Source organism: Oncorhynchus clarkii, chromosome 9 (genome assembly GCF_045791955.1).
Source record: "Oncorhynchus clarkii lewisi isolate Uvic-CL-2024 chromosome 9, UVic_Ocla_1.0, whole genome shotgun sequence".
Classification (NCBI taxonomy): domain Eukaryota; kingdom Metazoa; phylum Chordata; class Actinopteri; order Salmoniformes; family Salmonidae; genus Oncorhynchus; species Oncorhynchus clarkii.
This window is the reverse complement of record NC_092155.1, coordinates 172,619-186,533: the sequence shown is the minus strand read 5'-3', so window position 1 is coordinate 186,533 and position 13,915 is coordinate 172,619. Positions and strand designations below refer to the sequence as shown.

General features: G+C 47.0%; 1 protein-coding gene across 1 annotated transcript in view; it reads left to right on the top strand.

Moving 5' to 3' along the window:
- Window positions 1-10,514, top strand: part of LOC139415744 (2-acylglycerol O-acyltransferase 2-A-like) — a 31,288-nt gene extending 20,774 nt beyond the window's left edge. The window contains exons 3-6 of the mRNA XM_071163818.1: window positions 2,676-2,880; window positions 6,186-6,360; window positions 9,597-9,796; window positions 10,176-10,514. Coding sequence (XP_071019919.1) covers window positions 2,676-2,880; window positions 6,186-6,360; window positions 9,597-9,796; window positions 10,176-10,330 — 735 coding nt within the window. The 3' untranslated portion in view covers window positions 10,331-10,514. The remainder of the gene's footprint in view (window positions 1-2,675; window positions 2,881-6,185; window positions 6,361-9,596; window positions 9,797-10,175) is intronic.
- The last annotated feature ends 3,401 nt before the right edge of the window (window positions 10,515-13,915 follow it).

The window sequence follows — 13,915 nt, the reverse complement described above, 5'->3', positions numbered from 1 at the left end:
TTTGGAGTTTTGCGTTGTACACAGAGTATATTTTTGCAGAATTCTGCATACAGTCGCAATTGGGTGTTTTGTCCAAGTTTGTGGGATGGTGTTAGAGTTTAAGTATAGCCAATTGGAATTCGTGGTCTGTATATTTTATAATTTCATTGAGGATACCATCAACACCACAGGCCTTTTTGGGTTGGAGGGTTTTTATTTTGTCCTGTAACTCATTCAATGTAATTGGAGAATGGTAGTCTGGTAGTCTTCAATAGTTGATTCTAAGATTTGTATTTGATCATGTATATGTTTTTGCTGTTTGTTCTTTGTTATAGAGACAAAAAGATTGGAGAAGTGGTTTACCCATACATCTCCATTTTGTTCCAATTTTCCCAGAAGTGGTTTGATTCTATGGATTCTTCAAATACATTGAGCTGATTTCTGACATGCTGTTCCTTCTTTTTCCGTAGTGTATTTCTGTATTGTTTTAGTGATTCACCATAGTGAAGGTGTGTCTCGGGTTTTCTGGTTCTGTGTTTTTGTTTGGATAGGTTTCTCAATTTCTTTTTGAGGTTTTTACATTCTTCATCAAACCGTTTCTCATTGTTGTAATTTGTCTTAGGTTTTCTGCCGGAATTTAAATATGATGTTAGCTGATAGGTCAAATATATTGTTCAGGCTTCCTACTGTTAATTTTACACCTTCACTATTGCAGGAAAACATTTTGTCCAGGAAGTTGTCTAGGAGGGATTGGATTTGTTGTTGGCCAATAGTTGTTTGGTAGGTTTGTACCCTTCCATCTGTAGCATTTCTTAATAGTTGTTTGTTCAGCTTTGATGACTCATGGTTGAGTATTGCTCTGTTCAAGTACATTGTGATTTTGCTGTGGTCTGATAGGGCTGTCAGTGGGCTGACTGAATGCTCTGAGAGACTCTGGGTTGAGGTCAGTGATAAAGTAGTCTACAGTACTACTGCCAAGAGATGATCTATAGGTGTACCCCTCCTATAGAAGTTGTCTTCATTAAAGTATGGGAGTTCTGGTGGGGGGATATAGGTAGCACACAGGAGGACATTTTTCTCTGTTGAGATCAAATCAAAATCAAATTTATTTATATAGCCCTTCGTACATCAGCTGATATCTCAAAGTGCTGTACAGAAACCCAGCCTAAAACCCCAAACAGCAAGCAATGCAGGTGTAGAAGCACGGTGGCTAGGAAAAACTCCCTAGAAAGGCCAAAACCTAGGAAGAAACCTAGAGAGGAACCAGGCTATGTGGGGTGGCCAGTCCTCTTCTGGCTGTGCCGGGTGGAGATTATAACAGAACATGGTCAAGATGTTCAAATGTTCATAAATGACCAGCATGGTCGAATAATAATAAGGCAGAACAGTTGAAACTGGAGCAGCAGCACGGCCAGGTGGACTGGGGACAGCAAGGAGTCATCATGTCAGGTATTCCTGGGGCATGGTCCTAGGGCTCAGGTCCTCTGAGAGAGAGAAAGAGAGAAGGAGAGAATTAGAGAACGCACACTTAGATTCACACAGGACACCGAATAGGACAGGAGAAGTACTCCAGATATAACAAACTGACCCTAGCCCCCCGACACATAAACTACTGCAGCATAAATACTGGAGGCTGAGACAGGAGGGGTCAGGAGACACTGTGGCCCCATCCGAGGACACCCCCGGACAGGGCCAAACAGGAAGGATATAACCCCACCCACTTTGCCAAAGCACAGCCCCCACACCACTAGAGGGATATCTTCAACCACCAACTTACCATCCTGAGACAAGGCTGAGTATAGCCCACAAAGACCTCCGCCACCGCGGGGGGGGGGGGGCGGGCGCCAACCCCGCCAACCCAGAGATCATTTCCTTTAGAATTTCTAGCCAAATGTAAAATGTTCCTGTTTTTGATTTAATGTCATAGTGAGTTAGTTCTGCTCTATACCAAATTAGCAAACCCCCTGAGTCCATTCCCTGTTTTACTCCCGGTAGCTCTCTCCTCCTGGTAGTTTGGTGGATGGGATGACCAGCTCTCTGTAACCCTGTGGGTCCGTCTCCTCTATACCACTCACCTGGTAGTGTGGTGGATGGGATGACCAGCTCTCTGTAACCCTGTGGGTCTCCTCTATACCAGGTTTCTTGTAGGATGACAATGTCTTTATTTCTGATTTCTTTGATGAAGTCCAGGTTCCTGCTCTTTAGGCCAAAGGCAGATGACCTCAGGCCTTGGATATTCCAGGATGAGATTGTGAAGGCTTTGTGTTCCATAAAGTGTCCAATGTTGTTGGTCGTGTGGTTTGGCCTCAGACCAGTAAGTGTGAGCAGAGCCTGCTGAGCATCTGGTAAATGCCATTGGCACGAGCCTGTTTGCCTGCTCACGGCCTGGGCGTATGTGTGACTTCTATATTGAGGCCCTCTTTGTGGGAGTGGGAGGCATGGGGTGGGCAGGAGGGGCATAGGTCTGATCTGAGTGGGCCAAAATGAGGTGTGGGCATGGTTGACTTGGGGGGGAAGGGTTGATTGGTTGGGGTGGGGTGTGTGGATGTGGCTGGTGGTGCTGTGGTCTGGATGTAGGTCCTCTCAGTGTGGGTCCTTTATGTGCAGGTCCGGGAGGGGGGGTCCTGAGTTAAGGTTAGGACCCACGCCGAGGATTCTAATTACAGTACCTGTTGCCCCCCCCCCCCCCCCCCCAGCTCATAAAGACGGTGGATCTGGACCCTGGTTCTAACTACATCTTTGGGTTCCACCCCCATGGTGTTCTGGTGGCGGGGGGTTTTGGGAACTTCTGTACGGAGGCGTCAGGGTTCACCTCGCTGTTCCCTGGAATGACCCCCTACCTCCTGATGCTGCCATTCTGGTTCAGAGTACCCTTCTTCAGAGACTACATCATGTGTGGAGGTTAGTACCCTTCAGAGACTACATCACGTGTGGAGGTTAGTACCCTTCTTTAGGGACTACATCACGTGTGGAGGTTAGTACCCTTCTTTAGAGACTACATCATGTGTGGAGGTTAGTACCCTTCTTTAGAGACTACACCATGTGTGGAGGTTAGTACCCTTCTTTAGAGACTACACCATGTGTGGAGGTTAGTACCCTTCTTTAGGGACTACATACATCATGTGTGGAGGTTAGTACCCTTCTTTAGGGACTACATACATCATGTGTGGAGGTTAGTACCCTTCTTCAGGGACTACATACATCATGTGTGGAGGTTAGTACCCTTCTTTAGAGACTACATCATGTGTGGAGGTTAGTACCCTTCTTCAGGGACTACATCATGTGTGGAGGTTAGTACCCTTCTTCAGGGACTACATCATGTGTGGAGGTTAGTACCCTTCTTCAGGGACTACATCATGTGTGGAGGTTAGTACCCTTCTTTAGGGACTACATCATATGTGGAGGTTAGTACCCTTCTTCAGGGACTACATCATGTGTGGAGGTTAGTACCCTTCTTCAGGGACTACATCGTGTGTGGAGGTTAGTACCCTTCTTCAGGGACTACATCATGTGTGGAGGTTAGTACCCTTCTTTAGGGACTACATCATGTGTGGAGGTTAGTACCCTTCTTCAGGGACTACATCATGTGTAGAGGTTAGTACCCTTCTTTAGAGACTACATCATGTGTGGAGGTTAGTACCCTTCTTTAGGGACTACATCATGTGTAGAGGTTAGTACCCTTCTTTAGGGACTACATCATGTGTGGAGGTTAGTACCCTTCTTTAGGGACTACATCATGTGTGGAGGTTAGTACCCTTCTTTAGAGACTACATCATGTGTAGAGGTTAGTACCCTTCTTCAGGGACTACATCATGTGTGGGTGTGTACACGCTGTATTTGCTGCCGCAGGGTTTTCCTGTTGTGAAAGTTTCTGTTGCAAAATCTGACAACGCTGACCAAGTAGGTGACACTGACACACACCGCCAGACAAACTGACTCCACTCTGTTTCACAATAGGCCAGAGACTGACTGGGCGTGTACTAACGTGTCTGTGTGTTTCCGTCAGTGTCAACAGTTCCTGTCTCTCTGTGTCTACAGGATCGCCTTCAGAACATCCTGAATACGTCTCTCTCTCTGTGTCTACAGGGGAACATCCTGAATACATGTCTCTCTCTCTCTGTGTCTACAGGGGAACATCCTGAATACATGTCTCTCTCTCTCTGTGTCTACAGGGGAACATCCTGAATACATGTCTCTCTCTCTCTGTGTCTACAGGGGAACATCCTGAATACATGTCTCTCTGTGTCTACAGGGGAACATCTTGAATACATGTCTCTCTCTCTGTGTCTACAGGGAAACATCCTGAATACATGTCTCTCTCTCTGTGTCTACAGGGGAACATCCTGAATACATGTCTCTCTCTGTGTCTACAGGGGAACATCTTGAATACATGTCTCTCTCTCTGTGTCTACAGGGGAACATCCTGAATACATGTCTCTCTCTGTGTCTACAGGGGAACATCTTGAATACATGTCTCTCTCTCTCTGTGTCTACAGGGGAACATCCTGAATACATCTCTCTCTCTCTGTGTCTACAGGGGAACATCCTGAATACATCTCTCTCTCTCTGTGTCTACAGGGGAACATCTTGAATACATGTCTCTGTGTCTACAGGGGAACATCCTGAATACATGTCTCTCTCTGTGTCTACAGGGGAACATCTTGAATACATGTCTCTCTCTCTGTGTCTACAGGGGAACATCCTGAATACATGTCTCTCTCTGTGTCTACAGGGGAACATCTTGAATACATGTCTCTCTCTCTCTGTGTCTACAGGGGAACATCCTGAATACATGTCTCTCTCTCTCTGTGTCTACAGGGGAACATCCTGAATACATGTCTCTCTCTCTCTGTGTCTACAGGGGAACATCCTGAATACATGTCTCTCTCTCTCTGTGTCTACAGGGGAACATCCTGAATACATGTCTCTCTGTGTCTACAGGGGAACATCCTGAATACATGTCTCTCTGTGTCTACAGGGGAACATCTTGAATACATGTCTCTCTCTCTGTGTCTACAGGGAAACATCCTGAATACATGTCTCTCTCTCTGTGTCTACAGGGGAACATCTTGAATACATGTCTCTCTCTGTGTCTACAGGGGAACATCTTGAATACATGTCTCTCTCTCTGTGTCTACAGGGGAACATCCTGAATACATGTCTCTCTCTGTGTCTACAGGGGAACATCTTGAATACATGTCTCTCTCTCTCTCTGTGTCTACAGGGGAACATCCTGAATACATCTCTCTCTCTCTGTGTCTACAGGGGAACATCCTGAATACATGTCTCTCTCTCTCTGTGTCTACAGGGGAACATCCTGAATACATCTCTCTCTCTCTGTGTCTACAGGGGAACATCTTGAATACATGTCTCTGTGTCTACAGGGGAACATCCTGAATACATTAGCATATTTGAAATGTACTGACCTTTACAAACCTTTAGGAAGCACCATATATCTTTACACATGGAAAATCACGCGTGTGTGTGTGTACATGGAAAATCACATGTGGTAGTGTGTGTAAGTAATTAGGGTGTGTGTGTAATTGGGGTTACGGTGTGTGTGTGTGTGTGTGTGTGTGTAATTATGGTGTGTAATGTGTGTATTTGGGGTTAAGGTGTCTATGTAAGTAGCGTGTGTGTGTGTGTGTGTAATTAGGGTGTGTAATGTGTGTGTGTGTATGTGTATTTGGGGTTAAGGTGTGTGTGTGTGTGTGTGTATAATGTGTGTGTGTGCGTAATTAGGGTGTGTAATGTTTGTGTGTATATGTATTTGGGGTTAAGGTGTGTGTGTGTGTGTGTGTGTGTGAAATAAGGGTTAAGGTGTTTGTGTGTGTGTAATTGGGGTTAAGGTGTGTGTGTGTAATTGGGGTTAAGGTGTGTGTGTGTAATGTGTGTGTGTATTTTGGGTTAAGGTGTGTGTGTGTGTGATTATGGTGTGTAATGTGTGTGTGTGTGTGTGTGTGTATTTGGGGTTAAGGTGTCTATGTAAGTAGGGTTTGTGTGTGTGTGTAATTAGGGTGTGTAATGTTTGTGTGTATTTGTGGTTAAGGTGTGTGTGTGTGAGTGTGTGAGAAATAAGGGTTAAGGTGTTTGTGTGTGTGTGTGTGTGTGTAATTGGGGTTAAGGTGTTTGTGTGTGTGTGTAATTAGGGTTACGGTGTGTGTGTATAATGTGTGTGTGATGTGTGTATTATGTGTTCATGCCAGGTCTGGTATCCAGTGAGAAAGCCAGCCTGTCCTACCTGCTCTCAGCTCCTAGAGGAGGTAATGTGGCGGTGGTGGCTATAGGGGGGGCTCCAGAGGCTCTAGACGCCCGGCCAGGTGCTCTCACCCTTCAGATTCTACACCGCAAGGGATTCATCAAACTGGCACTAAAACACGGGTAGGTGGGAACACAGGAAGTCTTAAAACACGGGTAGGTGGGAACACAGGAAGTCTTAAAACACGGGTAGGTGGGAACACAGGAAGTCTTAAAACACGGGTAGGTGGGAACACAGGAAGTCTGAACACGGGTAGGTGGGAACACAGGAAGTCTTAAAACACGGGTAGGTGGGAACACAGGAAGTCTTAAAACACGGGTAGGTGGGAACACAGGAAGTCTTAAAACACGGGTAGGTGGGAACACAGGAAGTCTGAACACGGGTAGGTGGGAACACAGGAAGTCTTAAAACACGGGTAGGATGGAACACAGGAAGTCTTAAAACACGGGTAGGTGAGAAAACAGGAAGTCTTAAAACACGGGTAGGTGGGAACACAGGAAGTCTTAAAACACGAGTAGGTGGGAACACAGGAAGTCTTAAAACACGGGTAGGTGGGAACACAGGAAGTCTTAAAACACGTCATATGTAGGTTTAAAACACGGGTAAGTGGGAAACATCTGAAACATGGGTAGATTTTAAACACTGGTAGGTTTGGAATACAGATAGGTCTGAAACATGTTTGAAACACAGTAATATTGAATTACTAGATTCAATACATGTGGTGTGTTTGATTTTAATGTACTGTATGTTTGTGGTGTTCCTTAATGCCCAGCTGGTCCCAGTGTTTATGTTAATATCCAGCTGGTCCCAGTGTAATGTTAATATCCAGCTGGTCCCAGTGTTTATGTTAATATCCAGCTGGTCCCAGTGTATATGTTAATATCCAGCTGGTCCCAGTGTATATGTTAATATCCAGCTGGTCCCAGTGTAATGTTAATATCCAGCTGGTCCCAGTGTTTATGTTAATATCCAGCTGGTCCCAGTGTTTATGTAAATATCCAGCTGGTCCCAGTGTTTATGTTAATATCCAGCTGGTCCCAGTGTTTATGTTAATATCCAGCTGGTCCCAGTGTATATGTTAATATCCAGCTGGTCCCAGTGTATATGTTAATATCCAGCTGGTCCCAGTGTATATGTTAATATCCAGCTGGTCCCAGTGTATATGTTAATATCCAGCTGGTCCCAGTGTATATGTTAATATCCAGCTGGTCCCAGTTGAACCACTTTAATATGTTATTCTAGTTTATGTCAGCATGGTGGTGGTAGTGGGATGGTTTGGGGTCAGCATGGTGGTGGTAGTGGGATGCTTTGCTGCCTCAGGACCTGGACAACTTGCCTTAATAGATGGAACCATGAATTCTGCTCTGTATCAGAGAATTATACAGGAGAATGTCAGGCCATCCGTCTGTGAGCTGAAGCTCAGCTGGGTCATTCAGCAATACAATGATCCAAAACACACAATCAAGTCTACGTGAAAATGGTTAAAAAAAATACATTTGAATTTCTGGAATGGCCTAGTCAAAGTCCAGACCTAATCCCAACTGAGATGTTGTAGCAGGACTTGAAATGAGCAGTTCATGCTGGAAAACCCACATGTTGCTGAGTTATAGCAGTTCATGCTGGAAAACCCACATGTTGCTGAGTTACAGCAGTTCTGCATGCAAGAGTTGGCCAAAATAGAGAGGGAAGTGGCACCCCCAGTTATTGAGAGTAAGGGGGAAGTGGCACCCCCAGTTATTGAGAGTAAGGGGGAAGTGGCACCCCCAGTTATTAAGTGTAAGGGGGAAGTGGCACCCCCAGTTATTGAGAGTAAGGGGGAAGTGGCACCCCCAGTTATTGAGAGTAAGGGGGAAGTGGCACCCCCAGTTATTGAGAGTAAGGGGGAAGTGGCACCCCCAGTTATTAAGTGTAAGGGGGAAGTGACACCACCAGTTATTGAGAGTAAGGGGAAGTGGCACCCCCAGTTATTGAGAGTAAGGGGGAAGTGGCACCCCCAGTTATTGAGAGTAAGGGGGAAGTGACACCACCAGTTATTGAGAGTAAGGGGAAGTGGCACCCCCAGTTATTGAGAGTAAGGGGGAAGTGGCACCCCCAGTTATTGAGAGTAAGGGGGAAGTGGCACCCCCAGTTATTGAGAGTAAGGGGGAAGTGGCACCCCCAGTTATTGAGAGTAAGGGGAAAGTGGCACCACCAGTTATTGAGAGTAAGGGGGAAGTGGCACCCCCAGTTATTGAGAGTAAGGGGAAAGTGGCACCACCAGTTATTGAGAGTAAGGGGGAAGTGGCACCCCCAGTTATTAAGTGTAAGGGGGAAGTGGCACCCCCAGTTATTGAGAGTAAGGGGGAAGTGGCACCCCCAGTTATTGAGAGTAAGGGGGAAGTGACACCACCAGTTATTGAGAGTAAGGGGAAGTGGCACCCCCAGTTATTGAGAGTAAGGGGGAAGTGGCACCCCCAGTTATTGAGAGTAAGGGGGAAGTGGCACCCCCAGTTATTGCGAGTAAGGGGAAAGTGGCACCACCAGTTATTGAGAGTAAGGGGGAAGTGGCACCCCCAGTTATTGAGAGTAAGGGGAAAGTGGCACCACCAGTTATTGAGAGTAAGGGGAAAGTGACACCCCCAGTTATTGAGAGTAAGGGGGAAGTGGCACCCCCAGTTATTGAGAGTAAGGGGAAAGTGGCACCACCAGTTATTGAGAGTAAGGGGGAAGTGGCACCCCCAGTTATTGAGAGTAAGGGGAAAGTGGCACCACCAGTTATTGAGAGTAAGGGGAAAGTGGCACCACCAGTTATTGAGAGTAAGGGGGAAGTGGCACCCCCAGTTATTGAGAGTAAGGGGGAAGTGGCACCACCAGTTATTGAGAGTAAGGGGGAAGTGGCACCACCAGTTATTGAGAGTAAGGGGGAAGTGGCACCACCAGTTATTGAGAGTAAGGGGGAAGTGGCACCACCAGTTATTGAGAGTAAGGGGGAAGTGGCACCACCAGTTATTGAGAGTAAGGGGAAGTGGCACCACCAGTTATTGAGAGTAAGGGGGAAGTGGCACCACCAGTTATTGAGAGTAAGGGGGAAGTGGCACCACCAGTTATTGAGAGTAAGGGGGAAGTGGCACCACCAGTTATTGAGAGTAAGGGGAAAGTGGCACCACCAGCTATTGAGAGTAAGGGGAAAGTGGCACCACCAGTTATTGAGAGTAAGGGGAAAGTGGCACCCCCAGTTATTGAGAGTAAGGGGAAAGTGGCACCACCAGTTATTGTCCTATAGGACCCAGCTAGTACCTGTGTTCTCCTTCAGGGGAAAACAAGCTGATGACCAACCCTGCTGGTTTGTGTAATGTCCAGTATATATAATGTCTCGTAGGGCCCAGCTAGTACCTGTGTTCTCCTTTGGGGAGAATGAGCTCTTCGACCAGATGACCAACCCTGCCGGTTCGCCGCTCCGCTGGCTCCAGGACCACTTGCAAAGGCTCATGGGAGTGGCGCTGCCAATGTTCACCGGACGAGGAGTGTTCCAATACAGCTTCGGTCTACTGCCCTACAGAGAGCCCATACACACTGTTGGTAAGACACACACTCAACTCTCTCTCATCCCTCACCTCTCACCTCTCTCTCTCTCACCTCACATCCCTCACCTCTCTCATCCCTCACCTCTCACATCTCTCTCACACCTCTCTTCCATCCCTCGCTCACCTCTCACATCTCTCTCTCACCCCTCGCTCACCTCTCACATCTCTCACCTCTCTCTCTCTAGTGGATAGGCCTATTCCAGTGGTCCAGACCCCCTCTCATCTCTCACACGCTCTCTCTCTCTCTAGTGGGTAGGCCTATTCCAGTGGTCCAGACCCCCTCTCGTCTCTCGCTCTCTCCAGTGGGAAGGCCTATTCCAGTGGTCCAGACCCCCTCTCATCTCTCGCTCTCTCTCATCTCTCTCTCTCTCCAGTGGGTAGGCCTATTCCAGTGGTCCAGACCCCCTCTCCCACTAAAGATGATATAGACTGTCTCCATTCTCTCTACCTGGAGGGCCTCACTACGGTGTTTGAAGACAACAAGGACAACTACGGCATTGCACCAGACAAACACCTCCACTTCATCTAGATATGTGCATCCACACCTGTAATCAGCAGGAAAATAAGCTTTACAGACAAATCCAAAGCAGTTGCAACACCTTCTAGGTAAGAGTTCTAGCTGAAGGTTAGGCTTCTGTAGGATCCTGTGGCGTTATGTAGAGTTCTGTGGAGTTGATGTAGGGTTCTCAAGGGTCCTGTCTGGTTCTAGAGGGTCCTGTCTGGTTCTAGAGGGTCCTGTCTGGTTCTAGAGGGTCCTGTCTGGTTCTAGAGGGTCCTGTCTGGTCCTGTCTGGTTCTAGAGGGTCCTGTCTGGTTCTAGAGGGTCCTGTCTGGTTCTAGAGGGTCCTGTCTGGTTCTAGAGGGTCCTGTCTGGTTCTAGAGGGTTATAGAGGGTCCTGTAGGGTTCTATAGAGTTATGTAGGGTTCTAGGGGGTTATGTAGGATCCTGTAAAGTTATGTAGGGTTCTAGAGGGTCCTGTAGGGTCATCTGTAGGGTTCTAGAGGGTTCTGTAGGATTAGTTGGGGTTCTGTAGGATTAGTTGGGGTTCTGTAGGATTAGTTGGGGTTCTGTAGGATTAGTTGGGGTTCTGTAGGATTAGTTGGGGTTTTGTAGGATTAGTTGGGGTTCTAGAGGGTTCTGTTGGGTTCTATAGAGTTATGTAGGGTTCTAGAGTGTCCTGTAGGGTCATCTGTAGGGTTCTAGAGGGTTCTGTAGGATTAGTTGGGGTTCTGTAGGATTAGTTGGGGTTCTGTAGGATTAGTTGGGGTTCTGTAGGATTAGTTGGGGTTTTGTAGGATTAGTTAAGGTTCTGTAGGATTAGTTGGGGTTCTGTAGGATTAGTTGGGGTTCTAGAGGGTTCTGTTGGGTTCTATAGAGTTATGTAGGGTTCTAGAGTGTCCTGTAGTGTTGTGTAGGGTTCTAGAGGGTCATGTAGGATTCTGTGGGGTCCTGTAGGGTTAGTTAGTACCAAGATGGTGGGCAGTAAGACGTGTTTGTTTTTGTCCCATGTAAATATTATTATTATTATTATTATTATTATTATTATTATTATTATTATATTTTTTGTTGTATACATTTCATTATATTTCAATCTCTTTTTTTTCTCTCCATTTTCTAATTAAAAAAACTTCCTGCAACCCGCCCCCAATGTGGTACAGATCTGCTATTTTTTAGACCTAATTAGCTACTAGCTTTTTAGTCATTGTTAGCCACTGCTAGCGGTCTTTACCTTTAGCTCGGACTCCAGCCACTTTAGCCTGGATAATATCTGCCAGTCTGCACAGCACCATATCAGCCCTGAGCATATCGGACTGCTTTTTTCCTTCCACTACATCACCGGATTCCTGCCGCAATCTCTGGACCATTACACTGGATCTTCGCAGCTAGCTAGTTCCTACCGAGTGGCTATTGTTGCTAACGACCCTGTCCAGAAGCATGCAACAGCTAGCCTCGAGCTAGGCCCATTTCCCGGTTAGCAAACGAAGTACACCAACTACAATACCTCTCTTGCCAATTGGCCTGAACCCTTTGTTGACAAGGAGCCCCGCCGATCCATCACGACTGGTCTGCTGGTCTACTGATGTAATTCGGCCGATGTGCTCTCAACCGGCCTCTGCCTCGTTGGTGTTGATCCATCTGCTAGCCCTGGCCCGCTAGCTTCCTGAACGCCGTGTCTCCCGCTCGCCTTGCGTAGTAACCGAACAACTCCCTGTTTCATCTTTGCTGCTCATTGGACCCTATGACCACTCGGCTACACAGCTGATGCCTGCTGGACTGTTCATTAACACGGTACTTCATTTAGTTTATCTGTTGGTCCCAGCCTCTAACTCAGGCCCTGTGTGTAGTTAACTGACCCTCCCTGCCCATTCATTGCCATTTACCAGCTGTTGTTGTCCTAGCTGTTTACCTGTTGTCTCACCCGGTCTATGGCTCTCCCAATCAACACCTGTGATTGCTTTATGCCTTTCTCTAACTTCAATATGCCTTGTATACTGTTGTTTAGGGCAGCTCTCATTGTTTTATTTTGCAGCGGAGCCCCTAGTCCTGCTCAACATGCCTCAGATAGCCCCCTTGTCCCACCCCCCCACACATCCGGAGACCGCACCTAGCTTAACTGGCGCTTCCAGAGATGAAACCCCTCTCATCGTCACTCAATGCCTAGGTTTACCTCCACTGTACTCGCACCCTACCATACCCTTGTCTGTACACTATGCCCTGAATCTATCCTACCACGCCCAGAAATCTGCTCCTTTCATTCTCTGTTCCCAAAGCACTAGACGACCAATTCTTATAGCATTTAGCCGTACCCTCATCCCATTCCTCCTCTGTTCCTCTGGTGATGAAGAGGTTAACCCATACCCTGCAGCCCCCAGCATCACTCCCATTCGCCCTCATCTGTTGACATCTGCAACCGTAAAATCCTTGGTTTCATGCATGTTAACATCAGAAGCCTCTCCAAGTTTGTTTTATTCACTGCTTTAGCACACTCTGCCAACCCTGATCTCCTTGCCGTGATTGAATCCTGGCTTAGGAAGACCACCAAAAATTCTGAGATTTCCATCCCCAATTACAACATTTTCCGTCAAGACAGAACTGCGAAAGGAGGCGGAATTGCAATCTACTGTAGAGAGAGCCTCCAGAGTTCTGTCATACTATCCAGGTCTATGCCCAAACAATTAGAGCTTCTACTTTTAAAGATCCATCTCTCCAGAAATAAGTCCCCCACTGTTGCAGCTTGTTATAGACCCCCCTCAGCTCTTAGCTGTGCCCTGGACACCATATGTGAATTGATTTCCCCCGATCTATCGTCAGAATTCGTACTGCTAGGTGACCTAAATTGGGATATGCTTAACACCCCGGCCGTCCTACAATCTAAGCTAGATGCCCTCAATCTCACACAAATGATCAAGGAACCTACCAGGTACAACCCCAAATCCGTAAACATGGGCACCCTCATAGATATCATCCTGACCAACTTGCCCTTTAAATACCTCTGCTGTTTTCAACCAGGATCTCAGCGATCACTGCCTCATCCGTTACGGGTCCGTGGTCAAATGACCACCCATCATCGCTGTCAAGCGCTCCCTAAAACACTTCAGCGAGCAGGCCTTTCTAATCAAACTGGCCCGGGTATCCTGGAAGGATATTGACCTCGTCCCGTCAGTAGAGGATGCCTGGTCGTTCTTTATAAGGGCTTTCCTCACCATCTTAAATAAGCATGTCCCTTTCAAAAAATGTTGAACTAAGAACAGATGTAGCCCTTGGTTCACTCCAGACCTGACTGCCCTTGACCAGCACAAAAACACCCTATGGTGAGCTGCACTAGCCTCGAATAGTCCCTGCGATATGCAACTTTTCAGGGAAGCCAGGAACCACTATACACAGTCAGTCAGGAAAGCTAAGACTAGCTTTTTCAAACAGAAATTTGCATCCTGCAGCTCTAGTTCCAAAAAGTTTTGGGACACTAAAGTCCATGGAGAACAAGAGCACCTCCTCTCAGCTGCCCAATGCTCCATGATAATAGAGAATTTCAATAAGCATTTCTCTACGGCTGGCCACACTTTTCATCTGGCTACCCCAACCCCCGGGCCAACAGCTCAGCACCTCCCCCGCA